The sequence below is a fragment of the Corvus cornix genome, chromosome 2 (assembly GCF_000738735.6).
Source record: "Corvus cornix cornix isolate S_Up_H32 chromosome 2, ASM73873v5, whole genome shotgun sequence".
NCBI lineage: Eukaryota > Metazoa > Chordata > Aves > Passeriformes > Corvidae > Corvus > Corvus cornix.
In genome coordinates this window covers 56,356,373-56,378,562 of record NC_046333.1, presented here as the reverse complement: position 1 = coordinate 56,378,562, position 22,190 = coordinate 56,356,373, and the positions used below count along the sequence as shown (strand labels likewise).

Here is a 22,190-nt window from a genome sequence, read left to right as displayed (position 1 = left end):
TGTTTGCTAGATCTTAGTCAAGAAAGACACTAGACCTTTCATGAATGATAGTTTAGTGCTACACTACAGTGGTGCTGTAGTCACACTAAACTTCTGTCTCTGTCAGAATTACTTGTTCTTCAGTTTCTGAGGGTGTTTCAGAATTGTATGTTTTCATTTTACAGCATTGGATCGCATACGTTATATATATATATATATATATCTATATCTATAAGATACATATTTTTTTCCAGACTACCTGGGATACACCCAATGACAGAACAAGAAATTGGGTTCTCCAGCAAAAAATGGAAGGTGCTGAGTCAAATCAGTTGACTTACCGCACACTGACAGGAGATCTCTCTGCTGCTACTGAAATTCTGGAAAAAGTCAGACAAAAGCTGCAAAATGCATCTCCAAAGCTGAAGCAGTTGGCTTGGAAAGCTGCTAGCAGGTTAGACCAGTCTTCAGCTATTTGGTTTTGTTAACAGCAACCAGCAAGCTAATGTATTGGGTTTGAATCATACAGACTGCAGGGCTTAATTGAGTTTGGGGTTGATCTGGTTTTATTACAGAGTATCAAGTGCTGTTGTAAATCCTGTTTGTTTTAACAGGGTTCATTTTAAGGCACAGCAAAATTGTCCTTTCTTTCTCTGAAAAGTGATAAGGTTTCTCTGGGTATGGTGTAGGTAGATGAATTTAAAACAGTAATTAAACAATTCATGATGTATAAGGGGATGAATATAGGGATTATTGTTCTGAATCATCCTCCTTGGGGAAAAAACTGATGGTCAAGTGAAACCGATCTTGATTCTTATTTTTGGGGGGTTATTATCTCAATAAGATAAAAAAATATCATGGGAGGTTTGAACCTGGTTTTATTTTGCTGTGATGGTCATTTAATATTAAACATTCCTTCGGACACGTTTGCACAAAGCAGGATGGGGTGTATCTGGGGTATACCCTAAGATTTTGATGACACGGATTCAACAGATTCATGGGAAGCAGAACCACTCTTTTAAATGTGGTTCATGTAGAACATCCCTGTATACAAATGAGTGGAAACTGTTTTATACGCTTTTTTTTCTATATCAAGACAATTCTGTTTAGAGTCACTGAGCAGTCCTGAAAATGTTGCCCTGTCTCCAGTAATGGTGCTGAAGTGACTTGCTATAGATCCAGTGCATAGGAATCTAGTCCTGTTAGTCTGGCTCAGGGTGTCAGAGTTGATCTGCTGTTGAAACTGTCCCTGTTGTTTCAGATTGCAGTTTGAAACAGCAGATGATCAAGACTTCATTGCAGTACAAAATGCTATTGAAGAAGTTATTTCAGAACTGAAAACACTGCCTGGATTCTCCAGTCTGGAAGAGGTGAGAGTCAATGCTGTAACTTTGATGGGAGAGTTTGGATGATGATATGTGGGCAGAAACCAGTAAGGAGTTTGTAAGCCTGTACTTATTCAGGTCTTTACTTTATAAAGGAAAATTCCAGTGAGTGTTCTGATTGAAGTTGGTAAAGTAAAGGGGTAAAAACATCCTTCCTTTTATTTTTTTTTATTTTTTTATACTTTAAGTGATTTTTCAACTTTCAAATTAAAACTTTTCCAGTTTCATTTTAAATTTCTGTGTCTCTTGGCTTTTTCTTTAAGAGAAGTTATTTACCTTTCAGCAGTAATCCTGTAACTGAGGAAACTTTTCTCAGTACTTCCTAATATTAAAATCAACACCTAGTATTTACTGTATTGTGTTGACACAACACGTTTACTTAAACTGCCCTGTGTTTACCAAAGGAAAGGCCACTGAAGATTGAGTAACATGCACCTGTGTAAAAAATGAAGTGAGGTAATCTGTTGCAAGGAATTTGGCAATATTTGATTTTTAAGTGAGCTTGATTTGATCCTTACCTGTATTTTAAGGAAGTGTTTTCAATGTAACTTGAAAAAAGCCTTGAGGCTTTTCTTTTCCTCTAAGATAGATAAACGTAGTAGAAAACTTTGCAAATTGTTATAGCTGATACAATTGAGCTTGTATGAAAGTACTCTGTTGTAATGTACAGGATAAGTATAGACAAGAAAGTCACATTAATCTGTAGTTTACATGTACATTGAAGTTTTTTATGTACAAGTTGATGCAAAGCTATTATCTACAAAAGTTTTTCACTGTAAGCCAGTTATTTTCAAATTGGCAACTTGGATCTAATAGAGGTTGAGTTTGGTTTTCTTTCTTCCTCACAGCTGAAGCTGGTGCTGCCACCAGGGACTCCGTCCAGCTCACTGACTGAGAGGCTGCTGAGGCAAAATGCTGAGCTGACGGGCTTTGTCAGCAGACTGAGTGAAGAGAAGAATAATTTGAGGAATGCTGTTATGAAACTGGAGGAAGAACTGAGAAGACACCAGCACAGACAACCTTCTGCAGACTGTGTATGTCTATGGTGGTGCTGATGTAATGAGTTATGTATAGAGACATAAAAGCGTAATTCGTTATCCTAGTCACCCAGTTGAAAGTGATCAAGCTGTCTTTCCTGGTTTCCCTCTACAGATTAAATGGGTGTGAGTTATTCTTGTTCAGTGATCAGTATGTCTCAGCTCACTGTTAAGTGTAAAACTTAGTGATTTTACTCAGCTTCTTTTTGTTAACTACTCTTTTCTTTTAAATGCCTTGTGCCTTTCTTTTTTATCTGTATCTTGTCACCGTGGTAAGCAGCTAATAGATCCAGATAGCTTCAAGATCCTTAAGCTAATATGATCCACTTGAGGGCAGTATTTTTTGCAGAAGCTGTATCTTTCTGGGACATTGATCAGGCTCCTAAAGTCACTGCTTTTGAGGTGTCAGAGCGCAAGGGTGGCCTCAGATCCAACCAATGGGTAGTTTTTCTCATTAATTTTATGAGCTCTCCACCAAACCAATGACTAGGATGACACAGCTTAAGCTTTTCCAAATCATCCAAGTCATTCAAATTCAGTTTCCTTTGTCTTCAGTCTTCTAGGCATTCATCAGATGTTGGAGTTAATATTGATACTCTTGTTGCCTCTGAGAAGGAAATGTGGAACAGAGAAAGGCTGTCGCTGCAGAAATCTTTGAAACAAGCTGATGCAGAACTCTCCAAGCTAAGAGCAGAGCTCAGGAGTGAGGCTTTCCTCAGAGAACTGGGATCAGATACTGAAAATGCTGTTTTAAGGGTAGGAAGATTTTTTTTCCCCACGTATTAACTACAGCTGCTTTTAAAATTTTGATATGGGCCTATTTTTCATTGTGTTCGCTCTGCTTTATTCTGCGTAAACAGATACTAATTCAGTTTTAAAATTTTCATCCTCAGATACCTGACTATTATTTTTTCTATCCAAGAATGACATGTAAGCACCTATGTTGTCCTTTTATGTGTGCTCCATTTCTTGATGTTTAGGTGAACCTCAATATAAGAAGCTGCATTCAGCAAGAGAGAGCAGCAGCACAGTCTTCGCCATGATAGTGACAAATGAATAATCACAGAAATGCTATAGAAGTAACGATGTCAGAAGTCTTGGAACTGTAGTGATTCATGGAGCTTATGGGGCTTTTTTCATTTTCTCTTGTTGCAGAGAATTTATGGCAAATACCTGCGAGCAGAGAGCTTTCGGAAAGCTCTCATCTATCAGAAAAAATACTTGCTGCTGTTACTAGGAGGATTCCAGGAGTGTGAAGAAGCCACGCTGGCCCTCATAGCACGGATGGGGGGACAGCCTTCCTACACAGACCTTGAAATCATCACACATCATTCAAAGGGTTTTACACGATTTCGCTCTGCAGTCAGGGTGTCCATTGCAATTTCAAGGTAAACTGGAGAAAGTTACATTTCAAACAGAAATGACTATGCAGTTTAATATATACTTTTCTAGCTCTCTAGTGAAATCTAGAAATTGTCATATTCCATCCTGTTTAAATGGTGTATTTTTGGTAGTCATGAATACAGTAGAGTGACAAGATGAGCAGAGTGTAGATAAAATCTGTAATAGGAATAAGCAGCCTTATTGTAGTTGAAAAGGGCTCAGTGTTTGATAAGCACGGGTGGAGTGTGCTGTGTAAAGTCATATTATTAAAAAAAAATTATGAGCAATTCTAAGGATTGCACTTATTTACAAAGGTTTTTTTCTGCAGCTTAATTTCCTTTAAAGATTAAATTCATACATACAAGTATAATACAGATTTAGGAATTAGTTTTCTCCATCTAGGTAGTCCTTTGAATTTCACAAGACTAAGGATGAGCAGGAATTGGTGAGGAAAAAAAGTAAAGTTTATTACTGCTTTGTACTGCCATGTTGCTACAAACCTTCACAAAGGTTTGAACCCCCAAGCACTTCTGCTTGCTATTCTTCTGAGCCTTGTGTGTAGTATAAATTCAATGAACTATTCATGTACCTGTTGTGAGATTTTTACTCATAGTGCTCTGCAGTTGCAGTTTTGGGGCTGTGACAGGGTAAAGAAAGTATATTTAGTATGGTTTTAAAATGCTGGTGTGCTGTTGCTTGGGTGCTTGAGCCATTTACTGTCCACTTGGACTTATACAGCACCTCTGGAATTGCACAGGTGAAGCTGAAAGCAGGTTTGGACAAAAGATGGTCTTGCTTAGGGATGTGCAAAAGGATGTTTTGTATTTGATACTCAGGTTTTAGACGCCCATCTGTTAATTTTGCTTGCTGGTCAAGAAATTCTTATACATTCTAGAATAAAAGAAGCAGGTTACTTTTATGAGACTATTTCATTTATCCTGAAGCTGTTTGTTTTTTGGTTTTTTTAATTTGAAATGCAGAATGAAGTTCCTGGTTCGTCGATGGCACAGAGTTACAGGTTCTGGTATTCTGACTATCAATAGGGATGTCTTTAGCCAGAACACAGGTAAGTCACAGTCTAGTAATGACTGAAAAAATGGTATTAGCAAGTCACACCTTACTTGCAAGTCACTGCTTAATGGAGATGGGTTTTAATTTGTATTGTCCTTATGTGGAATGAATGGGGGCTGTTCCCTCTTTCTTTCGCTGTAATTGTTTGGATTAGCTTATTTCTCAGTTTCCATTCTCAGCATAGACACTAAGCTATTTGCATTCTCTTCAGTTTTGTTTTGCTCCATTGTGGGTGGTATTTAAAAAAATATGGAAGTTTTTTCGCTATGGAGTGCATTCATGAAAGCAATTTTAGCTGCGTCATTGAAGTTTTTGTAGGAGATCTGCACCGTGGTCTTTTTCTTAGAACAAAAGCTTGTCGTTCTTTTATTACAGGTTTATGTCTGGGAAATGACAGTTTTCTGTTTGCTTTTTTGTAGGAGTCTAAGGAGAATCAGAAGCTTCTTTATTATTTACTGGCTATTTAGGTCTGCACTAAAACCTTTGCTCAGTCTGTGAGAGTTTTCTCACTGACGTCAGTGAGGCCAGGATTTCACTTCTGCTTTTCCCTGAGGGTCTAAAAGTGGTCTACACTTGTTAAATGCCATTTTTGTGATATGCAAACAGAAAACTCATTTTTGAGATGCCCAGTGAAGTGAAAAAGCTTTTGGTTTCAAGACACTGGTTTTTATATTTCTAGGTAATGAATTACGGCCTGATTCATTCTCTGGTGGCATGGATCTTTATGGAGAACAGAGGCATTCCTATAGATCCAGGTCAGGCATGGAGTCTCCTAGATCTCCTGTAAACTTTCAACATAAGTACGTTTGGGGTTTTTTTACTATTCTCTTTCAGGCACTGTTTAGCTAACTGAAAGCGTCAGTGTTGACTGCTAAGGTTTGTAACCTTTGATGCTGTAAGATTTACCTTTTTTGGTAAGAATAGGTAAAAAATGATGCCTCAGGCATTCAGTGTGTGATTACTCATCAGGTGCTTGAGCCCAAAGCTCGCACACCCCTCACACTGATTCCCGTCGTGCTCTCGGAACTGGCAGAGATCGCGGGATGGAGCTGTGCCTTCCTGCACCTGCAGAGCCTGGGCTTTGTGACTGAGTGACCCTGCCTGCCCTGCTGGCTGGGGCAGTGTGGTGTGGAGAGGGCTCTCAGCCAAGGGAAGGGAAAGCAGGGCTGCCCACTGTGGCCGAGGTTCACCCATTACTATGGGCTGGCAACAACTGCGTGGTGTCATGGCCAGAGTGTGGGTGGAAGCTGCTTGGTAGCTCCGTTGCTTTTTCTTGTTTAAGCCCTTCTGGTTGGCGACCCTAAGCTGTGATACCAGATGCATCAGTGAGGCAGATGCCAGTGAAACCAGGTATTTTTCATCAAGGGCAACATTTTTATGAGTGCCATCAGCCTTTGATGAGCTAATACGAAGTTGTGAGCTCAGATCTTCACTGAATATCAAATTCTAGCCATTTTTGAGTTTCATTTTTATGTAAACCACCTCAATATTTGTATTATCTTAGTTTACATGGAAAAAACTTTTAATCTATTTTAGCCACTGTTACTTTTACTTAGAGAGTAATGAGGAGAGGCAGAATCCTATAAAGATAGCAGTGCTTGTTGACACAAGCTTCTTAATAGAAAACCAGACTTCAATCTACAGTGGCTTCTGCTGCAATCACACTAGGAATTTTCTGCTCAGTCTTCATCTCGAAAAAATGCAGCAACAAATCCTGTGCAGTAGAAAGAGAAGGCAAGTGGGAAGAGTGGTTTCTCTGGCTTGGACAGTAAGTGGCAGGGAGGTTAAATGGGTTTGATGTGCTGGCTACCACATGGGTAAGCTAAGGAACATGCAGGCCATGAGGTATCCCTACCTACAGTATTTTGCTGTGTGGCTGATATTTTTACTTGTAGTTGCCCTTTTTGAAATGGTGTGCGTTGTTCTGCCCCTAGGTTCCCCGGGATGCATGCTGATTTAAACCCAGTCTCCTTCGCCTGTCCTCAGCTGCAGAACTACGATCCCGAGAGGGCTCTGACAGATTACATCAATCGCCTGGAGGCACTGCAGAAGCGGCTGGGCAGCGTGCAGTCAGGTAGGGGCTCAGGCACCCTCCCCAGCATCCCTGGGGAGCACAGGGCCCACTGCCAAGTGGGTGCTGGTTCTCTGAGATACATAACAAACGACTTCAATTTTATCAATTTTCAGCCTTAAACAAGAGGCATTTCTGAGCTGTAGCAAAAAAACTCAATTAAAAGAAGACTGTATAATTCTTTCAAAAGAGATACAAGCATGCTTTAATTATAGATTTTGAGATTATTGGTAACACTTTACTTCCCTGATCTCTAATAAATGCGCAGCAAGCATTCAGTTGGCATCTTGCTAAGAGTTTAAGTTACATGGAAAAAATTGTACCCAGAAGATTGGGACGTGGAAGAGGAATTTCTTCTCCTACCACTTCGATTACAGAAGTTACAGTCAATTTGTCCCATAGATAATGGCAATTCCTGTAAGAGGAATACCTCAAGAAAATTGTCAGAACAATGGGATGAAATTTGTCAAACTTGAGTTTTGAAGCTTTGTGTTGAAGTCTTCCTCATCCTTGAGGAAGTTTTATTCTTAAAAGATTTGATCTTTAGAAGTCCCTGTTCTATGATTTCCCATGCAAAATCTTTCATGCTTATTCAGCTGAATGTACCTACTTGTTCTAAGTAATCCTGATGAGAATTTTTCTCCATCTTACAGGTTCGACTTCATACACTCAGTTGCACATGGGTATAAGAAGATAATAATACCCTTCAACATCTCCATCACTGGCAGTGATGCTAACAGATTGCCTTCTGTAAATCTGTGCTCTTTCTGTGCTTTTGTATAATGTGTATATTGTGGGACCAATATGAACACAGCTATACGATTGTATACAGTTCCATCCTGGCACACCCACACAGACTGGGATTTATGTATGTAGGCACTTTGTGTTTATGAAAAAAAAAAAAGGCGAACAAAAAAAATCCCCCCAAACCCAAAACAAAAACCCCCACAGTTAAATTACATGTATATTTGTGGAATGCTAATTTAAATGATTAACTTATGAGGTGTGTATTTATCAAAAGGGTGCAAAGATGAAACTTGTGTATTAATTAAATTGAGCTACATTCAGCAAAGTTTACTTGCACTTTTTCTGGCAAGGCTACTGAAGTTACATTGACTCTCGTAATATTTGCTACTGGCAGTGCAGACAGAATATCACTTGTAGAGACCTATTTTTGTAATGGTAGAAGTTTTGAATTTTATGGGTATTTTGTCAAAGTACTGAAATAAACATGACTTCATGCTTCTAACTGTGTTCAAGAACTGCTCCCTTATTCACACAGAACAGGTTGCTCCTGCCTGGGAGCTCCTGCCTTCCTCCTGTTTGTAGTGACTGCAGCTTTACTTTTTACAGATTCCAAAGCACTGCTATCAGAGAGAGGGACAGGGACAAGCCTGGCTTCTGCAGACCCTGGTCACATCTGACAGAGCTGGGAGGGAAGATCCCAGCCACCTGCCCTGATACAAACACAAGGTTTTACAACAGTTACACTGAATTTAGACCAGGAAAGACTGGAGGAAGCCCTTGTTACACTGAGCACTGCTGAAGGGGGCATGACCCACTCCAAGAGTTACAAATTTACTGGTGAAACGTTTTCAAAAAGAAGTGACAGGGTTGAGCACAGGAAACTTCCCCAAGAGGTTTGTTTATAAATTTAATTCAAAATTCCTGTGAGCCAGAGCTCATTACCATTTATCATCAGCACTCTTGAACCAAAAACTATTTAACAATCCTGCATGAGTCAGTACAAACCCAGACAACATTCAGCTATTTCACTTAATTTGTGACCTTTTTACACACAAACATATTATTTACAAAATTCATGTTGTTGGTATGTTCATATTGTTACTTTCACACTTTACATCAAGCTTCCAGAGATCACCATTTTCAAAATTTTTTAGAGAATTACTCATTGCTTTCTGAACATAAGCATTTTACAACTACTTCAAATTAGACAGTTAAATGGCTCATTCTTGAAAAGAATTACCTGTGAACATTTTGAACTCTGCCTACACTTAGCTTACAGTAACATTTTCTTAAATCAGCCAAGACCATCGCGCACTTGCTTGGAACAGAATCATAAATGCCAAAGGAAAGGCACCACCACATGCAGTCCCCCGTGGTGCCTGTTCCCTGATGGGTTTGCTGTAATTGGGTACAGAGGCAAGGTAGGCAGCCTTGCCGCCCCTTGGTTATCTGGGAAAAGTAATCTTCAATTATTTTTCATAAGCAAGGAGTTCCACTTGTAGAAATTACTTTTTTCTTCATTAAAGATCTGGCATGCACCTTAAAAGTGTTACATCAATAGAAAAGACACTTTTCCTTTAAAAATGGAATGAGAAAATTGTAGAACAAGCAGTTATACACAGCAGCAGTAAATAGTGTGGGCAAACAAAATAGATGCATAACTTTTGCATTCGGTAGACTACTGTTGCTTTCCTAACAGTAGATGCATCAGCTTCCATTGCCACTCATTCTGTCACAATTTTATTCAAAAGTCTGTTAGTTCATACACTTAAATAAGTAAGGTTTTAGCACCAGAGTTTACAGAGACCGCCTCTTGTATCTGATAACAGGGTTATTAGGTGTGTGTATCATTGTTGTATAATTTATAGTTGGAAAATAGTCATTGACGAGATCAAATTCATACAAACGAAGCAAAGTAGACCAAATAGTCTTAATTTGAACATAAGCAAAGTTTTCTCCAATGCAGCGATGACGGCCTAGAAGGAAAGTCATAAAACACAGTTAGAATATTTTATTGGATTGCCTTTGACAATCAGCTAACTTTAGAAATTTCATGTGGACAGTAGCTGCCCCTTTCTCATCAATCTGAGACTCTGGTGTTGCACATACCCCATTCTATAACTCCATCCAAGTCTTATTTTTCTAAGTTGTCACTGCATAAAACAGATGAGTAAGTGGAATGAGATTGTGCTGTTCTGTCCCCACTAGAAAGCATTAATTTATGTATCAGCAAAGAAGCATTTGCAACACTGAGAAATGAGATCAACTCTAACTCCATCAGCAATATTTGCAAACTGTTCTGGAAGTTGGGACTCTGCAGACTTTTGCTCTGCCTTCAGCTGAACTTTTATTACCAAGTTTATCCTTGATTTGAAAAGATGTGAGTCAAACATCACTCACACTAACCTAAAGATGTTTTGATTCCTTTTGTGAGAGATATATACAGCTATGAGTAATGCAGAACTATTAACTTAATTATTTTCACAGCACTTTCACTTTCAAGTAAGAAACCTTTCAGGCAGAAATGTAAAAAAAAAAAACATCTGTCCTCAGATGCTGCAGCGTGGAGAGGTGCTGTAGGAGATGGCTGGTGTGAGCCACCTCAGCACAGCCTCACTCAGGAAGGTGCTGCATTCTCTTACTCACCAGCACCAAAGGGAATGTATGCAAACTTCTCTCCAGCTGCTGGGTTATCTTGGAGATACCGGTCAGGTTTGAAGTCTAGAGCGTCATTCCAGGAGTCTCTGAGTCTGTGGTTAACAGTGGGAGATACACAAACTTGATGGCCAGGGGGAATATTGTATCCAGCAACAGTCTACAAGAGAAGACACAAGACCCCACACATGACAAAATGGCTCCATTTTTCTTTTTAAAGTGTTACCTGAGGTGTTACATCACAAGGCTTACGTTTCAGGAGATTTTGGCCAAGTGCATTTAAAATTAATAACCTAGCATTTTCTTCTCTCTTACTTATACAGGACACAGTGCTCAAGCAGTTGCAGGAACCTTCCAGCTGCTTTAATAAAGCTGGCAATTCTACAGAAGGAGGTTTAATAAAAAAAAAAAAAGAACTTAAAATTTATTGAAAGCCTTTGTCATTCAAGGGACATAGTTAAAAAAAAATTTTCATTTTTTGACACGGTACTGTATTTGTACAAAGAGCGAGTTTTCTTTTGGATTTACCTAGCTTGTATTAAATGTGTGCCAAATTTTTCCATGACAGCAATTAAAAATACCTGGCAAACAAAAAGGCTTTAAATGCTGGCACCAAACTAAGCTCAAATAAGACTGGTAGCTACAAGAAGGGTCAGTTTTGCTGAAGAAAACTGCACATGGCTGTTCCTAGGTCCCAGAGCCTGCTCTTCTCCAGACTGAACCGTCCCCGTTCCCTCAGCCTCTCACCACAAAGGCTGCAGCGCCCTCCCATCCCGGGTGGCCCTCAGCTTGTTGCACTTCCATCAGTCTCTTGCTTGCAGGGGGCTGCAGGGGTCCAAAGCTGGACACAATTCTAGATGGAGGTAACAAATACCAAGTTCAAGGTATTAAATGCTTTCCTCACTCAATGCTGGCTACACTACCACTGACAGAACCCCAGACTGCCATCAGCTTTCCTCCCTGCCAGCAAACACTGCTCACTTGTGTTTCCTTCTGCCAGCCGAGATACCTCTGATCTGGCCTGTGCTGCTGCAGTGAAATTAGCTTCAAAAAGTTCCTCACCTGGGGAGTCCTGGCCATTCTCATCATGGTCATTATAGGAGGTCTAAGCCTTAAAGTTTCTTTTAGACAGCGATCCAGCAAACTTAGATCCTTGAGCTGAAAATATAGAGAAAATGATATATCAAAATATAGCTGCATTTATTCAATACAAACAAAATGCTATTTTATACTGTTTAAAAACGAATGTTTTTAAAAAATCAAAGAGTAAGCAGGACATATTTACATGTACTTTATTAAACTACACTGATAATTTCTTTTTTTCCATTTGATTTGATTAAGAAGGAAAAAAATCACTGACCAGTGCAATTGAATACAACTAGTGTCTTAGTGATCTGTCTCATGAGTATTTACTGTTGCCTAATTAAAGAACAAGGTCACACTGCATTGCTTTCCTCAGTGGGAATATGAGGATCTTTCTCTTCTACAGAACTATCATTTATTAAATAAACATAGGAACTGCACTTTCCCTAATGAACACTGATTAAAAAAACAGTATCAAGGTGAAAATTTACTTGGACAGGAAGAGAAGAGGAAATGTACTGGCAAACAGCATTACCACAGAATGACTGTGCTAATGATTACTTTAACACAAAGCATGTGACTGTGACTGCGTTTCATGTCTGATGATATTTTTTTTTTAAATAAGCATCTAAAAGTATAAAAATACCCCTGAGGACTAACGTAAGATACAAACCTGGTCGTAAGTTAAGGGTGGCAAGTCATCCCCACACACTGCTTTCTGTTCTGCATAGCACTGTTCCTGGATGGATTTGTCTCTGGCGAGGAAGAAGCCGAGCCAGGCGCTGGTGGTGGAGGACGTGTGCTGCCCTGCCAGCAGCAGCCCGATCAGCATTCCCGCAATCTCATCGTCCGTCAGCGCGCGGCCGTCCCTGCGGCAAAGGGAGCCAAGTCAGAGCTTCGTTTGGTCACATTTCCAGTTATTGAGCATTGCTATTTATACAGCAGCATTTACCATTTCTTCTAATGTACTCACTCCTTCTCTCACTGCCTACTGTAAACAGAGAGGCAAAAGATCTAAGGGTAGGGAGAAGGGAGAATAGAGGGAGAGAGACTCTTTAGGAGCCTTAAAGAAAATCATTCCCCAACAGCCAGCAAACAGAAAGGAAGCAACCTCAGCCACCTCACGACCACCGATGAAAATCTCAGAAATCGGAATAACCATTGACAAGTGAAGTTTTAAACCTGTTTTTAGGAATACAGCTAGGACAAACTGCATGCAACAAAACCAATTCAGAACGTGAAGGAGTGTTTCTTGGGTTCTGGTAGATAGTTTTGACTAAAGAGCTCAAAGCTAAAGTAAATCTTCAAACAAGTCTTCAAACTCTTGGCTTACTTGTATGAAGCATCAAGTAGAGTTTGGAGCATGTCATCCTCCTTTTCCTCAGACTCCCGACGTTTCTGGATAACCTTGTAGAAAATATTCTTTATTTCTCTGTGCGCTCGATCTCGACGCCTGTGATTCAAAACACTTCCATTAGCAACTTTATACAAAGTAACACAGAATGCTTACGAGGATTTATTGGGGTGTCTAGAATAGCTTACGAACAAGAAATGGTGGGGATGGGGGGCAATCCAAACAACAGTGAAGTTTAGATAAAATGCTTGAGTTGCTTCCTCTGTTATTGCTAGTACCTGAAGCTCGGCAGAGGCAGCCAGCCTGGCAGGAGCCAGGCAGCGTGAGTGAAACCCCCATCCAGGTCGGCGTACAGCTGAGCCACCTTCTCATTCAGCAAGCCTCGGATTTCCTTCCCGTGTAAGCAATGACTTGCTGTCAAAATGATCAGTTCTGAAAGGGCTTCAAACAGGTCTGAGGAAAGATTTGAAAAACATTACTGAAGATGCATCTCAGGTGACATGTTATGTTTTACAGGTTATAATTTTATTTTGTGTAAGTAAAAAATAAGTAACTGGACACAGATTAATAATTTAAAATAGAGTTTTGGATAGTTTTACTAGGAGAATAAAGAATCCAATTTACAATTTCTGTGTGTCTCATCAGATGTCTCTTCAAACACCTTTTTAATTAGATCACTGATACCTTTTTTCTAAGGTATTTCTTTCTAGAAATTTTGGTAGCAGAGTTAGTAATTCTTCCAAAGCAAGCAATGCATCACAAGCTCAATCCTTAATAAATATAAGCCATACAAAGATTTAACCCTGAATTCCAAATCCGTGGGAAACCAGTTTTCCTGCTCACTGAATTATTTTTATATAGCAGTACTTAGACACTTAAACATCAATTTATATATTACCATATTATTAACTATATTACATATAAATCAAATAAATTCAAAAGAATATATTAAAATGTGATATGTATTATAGAAATTGTATGCATTTAAATATAAATATGTATTTTAAAATAATATTTAGCACTGCTATGCAACTGTGAGCTTGTAACGATGATGGGCAAGCTGGGAATGAGGGAAAATAACTATTTCACTTTGGTCACTAACGTAACCATATCAGCTTCAAAGATGCAGTTTTTCACTGTAGAAACTCTCAGAGCCAAGATCTTCAGCACAGGCTCTCTAGGGTGTCAGAGCAGCAGCTTTTCCCAGGGACTAGGAAGTGGTTACACTGAGCTGACACATCCAAAATGTGCACAACAGGTGCACTATGAGCCCATTAAGAAACCAAAACCAAGATAGTCCTTCATTCCTTTCAGTGATTTTCTGAGCAGCTTTGTTCTCCAATAGCCTTACGTTTGATTTTAAAAAAATCTGTATTTTCTTTCTTCTGATGTTCAGTACACTTTTACCTATGTAATTTTAGTTTCTTTAATATTCCAGTACATGTTTTACAAAAATGTACTGCATTGGTCTTAATTACTTCCCAGAAAATTGGAGGAAAAATGCATTTGATCTTGCTTACTTTTCTCTCCACTCTCTCCCCATGCTTTGAAATACTCCTTTGTTTCTTCTTCAATCACAGATACATGCTGTCTAAACTGGGCAATGTTTAGCCCAGTTTTGAGCATCTTCTTCTGTTCCAAAAATATCTAAAAGAACCAAGACAGAAAAAGCAATCAGTACAAGCATCATCATATTAATGTAATTAAAGCTTGTTAGAATTTGTACTATAAGACCATCCAGAAGTAAATAGGGATTATGATTAGGACTGCAGGGTACAGCAGATACTCAGTTCTAACTAATTGTTAATACTCTGTTTTTCACCTTCTTTGTCTTTCAAGCAATAGTTCAGAAACATCCAAGTAAAATAATAGCTCAAAGGAGCTGCAGTTCTCCCTTTTGCAGTACCAAACAAAAAGACTATTTTAGTATCTTCATTAAGCTTTATCCCTGAAGATACAAGATGCACGCAAAGTTGAATGATGGAATGCCCTTTAGATATATAATCACAAACTTAACCAGCCCCATCTTTGAAAAGTCTGGATTTAGCCTGTGTTCCCTGCTATGCAGCCTCCTTGCTTTCTCTCCCTCTCCTCTGTTCTCTCAGTTGCAAGGACCACTGGACTAGAGATGACCCTTTCTTTTACAAAGCCCTCTGATCTCACTGCCCAGGAGGTCAGACACAGAAGCAGGAGGCAAACTGTGTCCTAGGAAAGTAGAGAGTTTCACACCCTTCTCACCTCTTCCTCTTTTTCTCTGTATAGATCCATAGCTAATAAACCTACTGGTGAAAAGCCCTTCATTAGATGAGAAACATTCACTGCATTGACAGAACATTGACTCAGAAAATTACTCATTTGATTTTTAAGCCCTAATTATGAATGAGACATCTGTCCTACAGCTCTGCACTGTACCATGAGTGTGATACATCAAAAACTCTTCCCACCAAGGGCTCTGCATGTAAGATACAGAATAAAAGGCTACTTCCTAGAAGCTTCTGTTTTGAGAATGCAGTGAGGACCCCAGAAGTCTGTCAGAGGACACACATGCCATAGAGCAAAGAGACAAGCACATTTCCCCTTGCAACATACTAGCCAGGCTCCAGCTTGATGGAGACAAGAATGGCGCATGGGAGTGAACACATCCTCTGCAACTTCAGCTCCTCTCAACAAAGAACTATCTGCAAGAGGCTTGGGGGAAGGAGACAGAGAGTGAGTATGAGTTGATATATTGACTATGGATATTAACAAACAATTACCAGAATCACTGGTAAATAAGCAAGTTACTCATTTTGAAGAATAAGGAGTGGTTCTTCTAAACATGTGACTGAAAGTCATGGTCCAAATGAAGAGATACTTAGCAGCCTAAGCAGAGAGAAGGGGGTCTCAAAAGAAACTTCAGGATGACCCATCAATTGTAGAATGCCAATGAAATTTTCCATGGCTCTCTAAATGCCTTCTCATTAGATGTCTGAAATGAAATTGTGGTGATGACACTATGCAAAAAAACCACCTCACCTCTAGCAGAACGTGTTCTGGCCACAACTGGACGTGCTAGCTTCATAGAGGGAAACTAGAGATAACCAGTGTCAGAGATAATTTAAATGTCAGTGGCAAACTCCCTGCATCTCCTTGCTGTGGAAAAAGAGTAATTTTTGGGAAAAAAAAGGAATTTTCTGAGGAGCCTGAATCTGCAGAGATAATAAGAAAGAAGTCCTTCTTGGTATCACAGGTATGAATTAAGTAGACATATCCACAGACATCCAAAGCTTACTGAGTAATATGAGAAGATTAATCTCTTGACTAAAGCAGAGCTCAAGCGCACTCCAGGGAAAAAGAAAGCCTAGGGTAACTCTAGAAAAAAACCTCATTTCAGAAAAAAGCAAAAAAAAAGCTCTATATGATGGGCCAATAAGGTAGGCTTTAATCATCCCTATGTGCCTGAAGTATATGGTTGTAAGAAATGCCCATTTCCAAGGAGCTTACAGAAAGTTCTATAAAACTGATGGATGAGATTAGATCCCATCAAAGAACTAGTTCTTGCATGAAGACAGACATTCAAATCCATCCACAAACTGAAGAGCATGCAAGCAGAAGTCAAAGCAGCTGTAATAAGTGGGCACACTTTCACAGAATTAAGAACAAATCGTGACCTTTAAGTTTCAAGCAGACATCCCATGACAGTCAGAATCCACAGAAGAAGCACAACACAGTGAAAACCTGGCCAATTTAGCAGTCTGTGATTCACAGACTTTTCTGAAGTTAGTATATACCAGAGAAGAACATGAGATGTATTGCAGAGAATCATGCACCCTCCGCACTCCAGCAGCTGCAAAAGTGATTGACAACTCCATCCCTGACATTTTAAGGAAGGCCTCTGACTATCTGAACTAGTAGAAACAGGTCTGTTAGAATGGCCCCACTTATGGAAGAGATCTCCTAGGACACAAGAAATGATCTCCTACTTGTTGTCCAGGCTGCAGTCCTGCTGGTTTCATTCTCATAGGGATGAGAGGAGCCATGCAAATCCATGAAGTGGAAAAGAATCTACCCCCCAAACTGCCTACCCACAATTTAGTACTTCCTGACAAAGGAGGAGACAACCAAGTTCTCCTTTACCTATTTAGAAAGTAGCAAGTTGTAGGTAGTTAGCTGTGTATGAGAATTTCAAAAGAACAGGGTAAGAACAACATGCATATTCTGTGGATCATGGCAAAATGCCAGCGTGGAGGCAAAGAGTAGTGATTACTGTCCCTAACCCACATCATTAATAGGCAACAACCACAGCACATAGGCTGGCATGAATGAAGAGGCATGCTAAGGAGGCAAAGAAATTGATGGGTCACAGACACTAGTCAAATGTCGGACATTTATACAAACAAAATGAGGCCAAAACTGAAAATCCAAAAATAAAGTATACCACAGTGCTGTTTCTTCCACCCAACTACTCTGCCCTAACATGCACTGAACACAGAGTGCCAGTGGAGCAAGTGGGGCCACAGAAAAGCTGGCTTCTGCAGTTTGAGGGTCTGACATGACAGGCCACCCTCCCAAACAAGAAAGCAGCCAACGCTTAGCTTGGATACAACGCCACATGACACAGCCCCTCTGCTGCCATGCAGACTATTCTGCAAATACATACAGAATGATTTCTGTCTGAGCAAGACAAACCTTGTGGTTCAAACTGTTAAATGATTACTCCCATGTTTAGATTTGGCATGGCAAAAATAAAGTTATCACTCCTGAGGCTTTCTCAGAAGAAAGGCCTGAAGTTGTTTGGAAGGGAAGAATGAGCTGCAGTCAGCAGCATGGTGCAAGGGAAGAAAAAAGTGACTCACTAGTTTTTCCTCTATGATGAGATTAGATGGTTTCAAGAACAAAGGATAACATCCAGAGTGACAAATGGCCAGGTGGTAAAGAAAGCAACCTGAACATGCTCAGTCTTGATTAGCCAGATCAGACTATTTCCCTACTGCAATATGCCACAGTTGCATATGAACACAACCCCATCAGACAGAGCCAAGAGCTCAGGGCTGCCTACTCAGCATTCAAACTGCACTGCTTTTCTACTCATCTGGTATTTAAAATACAAACCGCATTAGGGACGTCATAGGCAACTCCCCTGCCAAAAACTGGCGTAGTTAACCGAGAGTACACATCCTCCGCATTCAAATCTTCGTTTTTACTGTTGAAGAGTAGAGCAGCAGCATCACTACCCAGTAAGTATGTGAATGTCTTGCCAACCATAGTGAAACTGAACACAGGTCCGTACTAAGAGAGAGAATAAAAAAAAACCCCAGAATTTCCTTTAAATAAGAACACAAATCATTAAATCCCTATCTCTATATACAGTCTTTCATAAATTACATTTTCTCCTAAGTATCCAGAGATTTAATAAAGACAAAAATATTTAAAACCATATTTAAATTCTGTTCTCAATGTACATACCAGTGATATCTAATGTTATAATGAACACATGTGAATGTGCACATTTTAAAACCAATTATTTTAGAAAACATAAATGAAAGATCAGTCACACTAAAAAAAATTAGCAGTGAGATTGCAGCATATATTGACTCCAGTAATCTACAAACACTGTCTCGAAAAATTCTGGATTTGGAGTTATGCATAGGTAATTAGGGGCAAATAAGACTTGGAAGTTTAAAAGTAGTCTCCAGCAGACCTTCATGCACCGGACCTGGCTTTCTCTAAGCTAATCAAGCTAAGATTTAAGCTTATAACTCTAGATAGTTTTAGACAATGTGAAGCAGCTTGATAAACCTAACTTAATTGGAACTAAGGCTCTACTGATTTAGTTAATTTCTTCTGGGCTGTTACAGTATAAAAACTACTGAGGTTTTATCCACCAGCTCTTTTAACATCAGAGAGGCCTTAAAATTCATCAAGTTGCCTATGGAGGTGGTCAGTTACATTCCAGCCTGGTCACAGACTGGTAAAGGATGTGATTAAAAGTTACCAATTACAGCAAGAAATAATGTCATGAAAATGGCTTTTTAATTAATTTGTGATGCAGCTATGAGCATTACCCAAATGCACAAGCATATTTTTGACATGTGAATCACAAGAGAGAGCTCAGAAAACACTACTGGTACATGAAGAGACCTGAAGATCACAGAGCCTACTGTGCACACTCCATTCCATATTTGAGGTGGTAAATGAGAATGAACTGATTTTAAACAGGCTCCAGAAAGAGAACTTAACAGATACACAAAAGTATTTTTATATATGCTCATCCAGTCATGTGGGAAAACATACCTTGTCATAAGCATTTTCCAAAAATTCAATGGGACTTTTTCCAAATGCGATTGCATGACCAAGGAAAGGGATGCCTGACGAAATAAAAGGTGGGTAGTTCTGTAGAAGAAAGAGAAAAATAATTACTGAATTTTCTTCAGAGATTATCATGGAATCATGGACTAATAGAATATCCTGAGCTGGAAGGGACCCACAAGGATCGAAGTCCAACTCCTGGCCCTGCACAGGACCATCTCCAAGGGTCACACCATGTGCCTGAGAGAGTTGTCCAAATGCTGCTTGAACTCTGCCAGGCTTGGTGCTGTGACCACTTCCCTGGTATGTGCCAGTGACAAAAAGTAATAAAAACGTGTCTATTTACATGAAAACTAACCACAAAGGAAGTTTTATATATGTTTGTTTAAACTCTTTTGTGAAAAGGCCAACCTTTAAAAAATATTCAGTTGTTCAAATAGAACTACATTTAAAAGCAGCAAGGGTTAAAATAAAGTGAATATGAGTAAGATTCTTTCCTATGCTGCCTCTGAATGTAAAGCACAAAGATACGGCAACTGAAAAGAAGGCAGTCAGAAATGAAACAGTGGTGGAAGATTTGTTAAACAGCCCCCCAAAAGCAACTTCAGGTTAGCACTGGGTTTCATACATAAGCAGGCGCCTTCTTTGAAGCTCCATCTATGAAAGTACCGGGAACGCCTTTCGGCTCCGCAAGCCCTGCGCGCCTCTCCTTCCCGCGGTACCAACCGGCCGGCCGAGGGCGAAGCCGGCGCAGCTCTCTCAAGAAGCCGCGCTCAGAGCGGCTGCTGGAAACGCCGCTCGCCCGCCGGGGCCCGCTCCCACACGCCCGGGGTGCAGCGCCGCTCCCCCTGCGCTCCCGGGGGCTGTCCCGCGGCTGCTCCCGGCCCGCCCGCGCCCTGCAGCGAGAGCGCCCGGCTCCGCCGGCCCGCGGGCACCGTCCCTCAGCGGGACAGCGGCGGAGCCCGCCGGGCCTCCGCCCGGCCCCGCCGCCCCCGGCGCTCACCTTCTGGTCGGAGCCGAGGTGTCGCCGGTACCCCAGCTGAACAGGTAGCCGAGGCTGAGCGCGAAGGCGGAGGCGGCCAGCACCAGGGAGAGCGGGTTGCCGACAGCCACCCGCTCCAGCAGGGACCCGCCGACATCCATGAGGTTCAGCATCTTCTCGGCGCCCGCCGCCATCCGCCGTGGCTCCGCGGGGCAGGGCGGTGCGATGGGCCGGGCTGATCCGAGCCCATGTGACGGTTCCCGGCGCTGGGCTGATCTCTGCCCATGTGACGATTCCCGCTGCCGGAGCCAACCCGCGGCCGCGCTGCGCGGGGTGACGGCATCGGCCGGGCTGCGGCCCACGCCATTGGGCGGGCGGCGGGGCGGGGGCCGGGCCCGGCCGCCTGAGGGCTCGGGCCTGACCGCCGGCGGCGCCGCGGCGCTCGGCGACGGGGTGTTTGCAATGCTGCGTGTCCTCGAACAGCCGGAGAACGTGGGTCTCCGGGAAATGAGGCCGACGACGGTGAGCCGTGCTCGGGCATCACTGCCGGCGCCCCCGCTGACAGCCCAGGGCGCTGGTTTGTGAGGCTGCACAGCACGCGGAGAACGAGGACGGCTTGTTTGTGTTTAATTCCAGATGCTCCAAATGTTTAATGTGAGAAAATCCGGGTGTTGTTTCTGAAGTGAGTTTCCACTAAGACCTAAGGGTTTAAGATCAAATAGTGCACAGAGCTGCATTTGGAAACTAAGAAAGCTCATCACAGCCAAAGTCAGCTTGTTATCCATATAGTTTTTTAATTCAACAGGAATGTATCAATGCATTTCCGGAGATTTCTGGTTTGGGTAGGTCTTTTAAATGCAGTGTTTGTTCAGTCAGTTTCTACGTAAAGAAAAGTTTAAATGTGTGAGTCCAGGGAGTACTAGCAGGAAGCCAGGTTGGTCATTACATACAATGAGACATTTCAACAGGGTACACTTGCAAAGATTATCTGTAATGCTTTTAAATAAATTTTTGCAAAGTTCAGAAACCTAAATTCTCTGAAATTCCCTACTTCATCTGAAATTTGACTTATTTGTTGACAACATCTATTGTTGTCATCAGTTCCGAGTACTTTTGTCAACTAGAAAAGGTACACAGGCAAAAACAAGCTTGTTACTGTTTGAACATTCTTGTTGTTTCTTAAAGTGTGTAATATCCTCTGGTAAACCTTGTATCAAGCTCTCACGTGTGCTGAGTGTTACTAGATGAGGGGAGGTAGCAGACAATGCTTGTGAATGCTGAGATGTGCATGGAATCACTGTTGAGTACCTTCAAACTCTTCATGCCAGCTATGGGCTCTAGGAAAGTTTTTAATTTGTTGCCTGCAAGCTCTAAGTTTCAACACTTTTCAATGCCAAAGGACATTAATCAGTGCAGTGATTGACAAAGAGTTACTTCATATTTACAAGCTCTGACAACTCTTTCAAAAGACATGAGAGATAGCAGGTTATGATTGACATTCTGTACTGTCAATTTACAAAGTAAATACATTTTTGGTGGCAATAGTGTCAGTCCTTTTCTTCCAAGAGACAGGATTTCTAGATTAATTACCTATATATGAAAGGTTTCATTTCATTTTTATGTAATTATTAATTATATTTAAATTTATACAGAATAGTAATAATTTTTTAATCTTTACCCTATATTAATAACAATTCTTTAAGGTAAAGCACAGCTTTTGCAGACCATGTATGTTGTTTCTGTTGAACCTGTATCTCTTTTTTCACTCACAGCCCAGCTTTAAGCTGCATCCAGCTGTAAGCTGACAGTGCACCCTGGAGCAATTGCTCCCTGCACTAAGCAGCAGCAGCAGCAGCAGGCCATCCCCTCAGGACCAAGGCTTCCCTCTTGCACAAGCTGCTCACTGGGGTAGGGGGGTCAGTTATGCCACTTGGTAAAATCGTGCCTGTTTTTCACAGTTTTAAGTTCTCGGTTACTCTTTTGCCTTACAGGGCCTGGCTGAGTGTTCTACTCTTAAATCTTTGCTTTTGTCAGCTGTACAGGTTCTTGCTTTTTAAAAAAGTGCTTGTTAGATGGACTGTAGGTGGTGAGCTGGGCATCTCATGCTTACAAAGGCACAAGTGTCAGCTTTGCCCATATTGCAGCTGGTTCCCAC

The 22,190-nt window shown here is 40.9% G+C and overlaps 2 protein-coding genes across 8 annotated transcripts in view; one reads left to right on the top strand and one right to left on the bottom strand.

The window, feature by feature from the left end:
* Positions 1-8,175, top strand: part of AKAP9 (A-kinase anchoring protein 9) — a 105,590-nt gene extending 97,415 nt beyond the window's left edge. For 6 of the 7 annotated variants that reach the window (XM_039549296.1, XM_039549301.1, XM_039549299.1 and 3 more), the window contains 9 exons: positions 234-433; positions 1,241-1,349; positions 2,213-2,398; positions 2,957-3,157; positions 3,557-3,789; positions 4,765-4,850; positions 5,535-5,655; positions 6,790-6,929; positions 7,580-8,175. In XM_039549296.1, the coding sequence (XP_039405230.1) occupies positions 234-433; positions 1,241-1,349; positions 2,213-2,398; positions 2,957-3,157; positions 3,557-3,789; positions 4,765-4,850; positions 5,535-5,655; positions 6,790-6,929; positions 7,580-7,623 (1,320 nt within the window). In that variant the 3' untranslated portion in view covers positions 7,624-8,175. The remainder of the gene's footprint in view (positions 1-233; positions 434-1,240; positions 1,350-2,212; positions 2,399-2,956; positions 3,158-3,556; positions 3,790-4,764; positions 4,851-5,534; positions 5,656-6,789; positions 6,930-7,579) is intronic. The other variant, XM_039549298.1, reaches the window with a different exon arrangement.
* A 377-nt stretch (positions 8,176-8,552) lies between these two features.
* LOC104689183 (lanosterol 14-alpha demethylase) lies at positions 8,553-20,283 on the bottom strand. The gene is made up of 10 exons (XM_039549304.1): positions 20,057-20,283; positions 19,039-19,137; positions 17,857-18,033; positions 14,286-14,412; positions 13,044-13,218; positions 12,745-12,864; positions 12,085-12,280; positions 11,391-11,486; positions 10,320-10,488; positions 8,553-9,649 (listed from the first exon to the last, which is right to left on the bottom strand). The coding sequence occupies exons 3-10, from the start codon at positions 18,007-18,009 to the stop codon at positions 9,471-9,473; spliced, it is 1,215 nt and encodes a 404-aa protein (XP_039405238.1). The 5' UTR covers positions 18,010-18,033; positions 19,039-19,137; positions 20,057-20,283; the 3' UTR covers positions 8,553-9,470.
* Positions 20,284-22,190: the final 1,907 nt, after the last annotated feature.

Excerpts from the sequence above, each read along its gene's own strand:
- LOC104689183 (XM_039549304.1), bottom strand. The coding sequence starts at position 18,009 with ATGGTTGGCAAGACATTCACATACTTACTGGGTAGTGATGCTGCTGCT. Across the intron at positions 14,413-17,856 it reads CCTATGACGTCCCTAATGCG|ATATTTTTGGAACAGAAGAA; the intron begins GTTTGTATTTTA and ends TGGTTCTTTTAG. Across the intron at positions 9,650-10,319 it reads ATACATTCCCTTTGGTGCTG|GCCGTCATCGCTGCATTGGA; the intron begins GTGAGTAAGAGA and ends CTTTCCTTCTAG.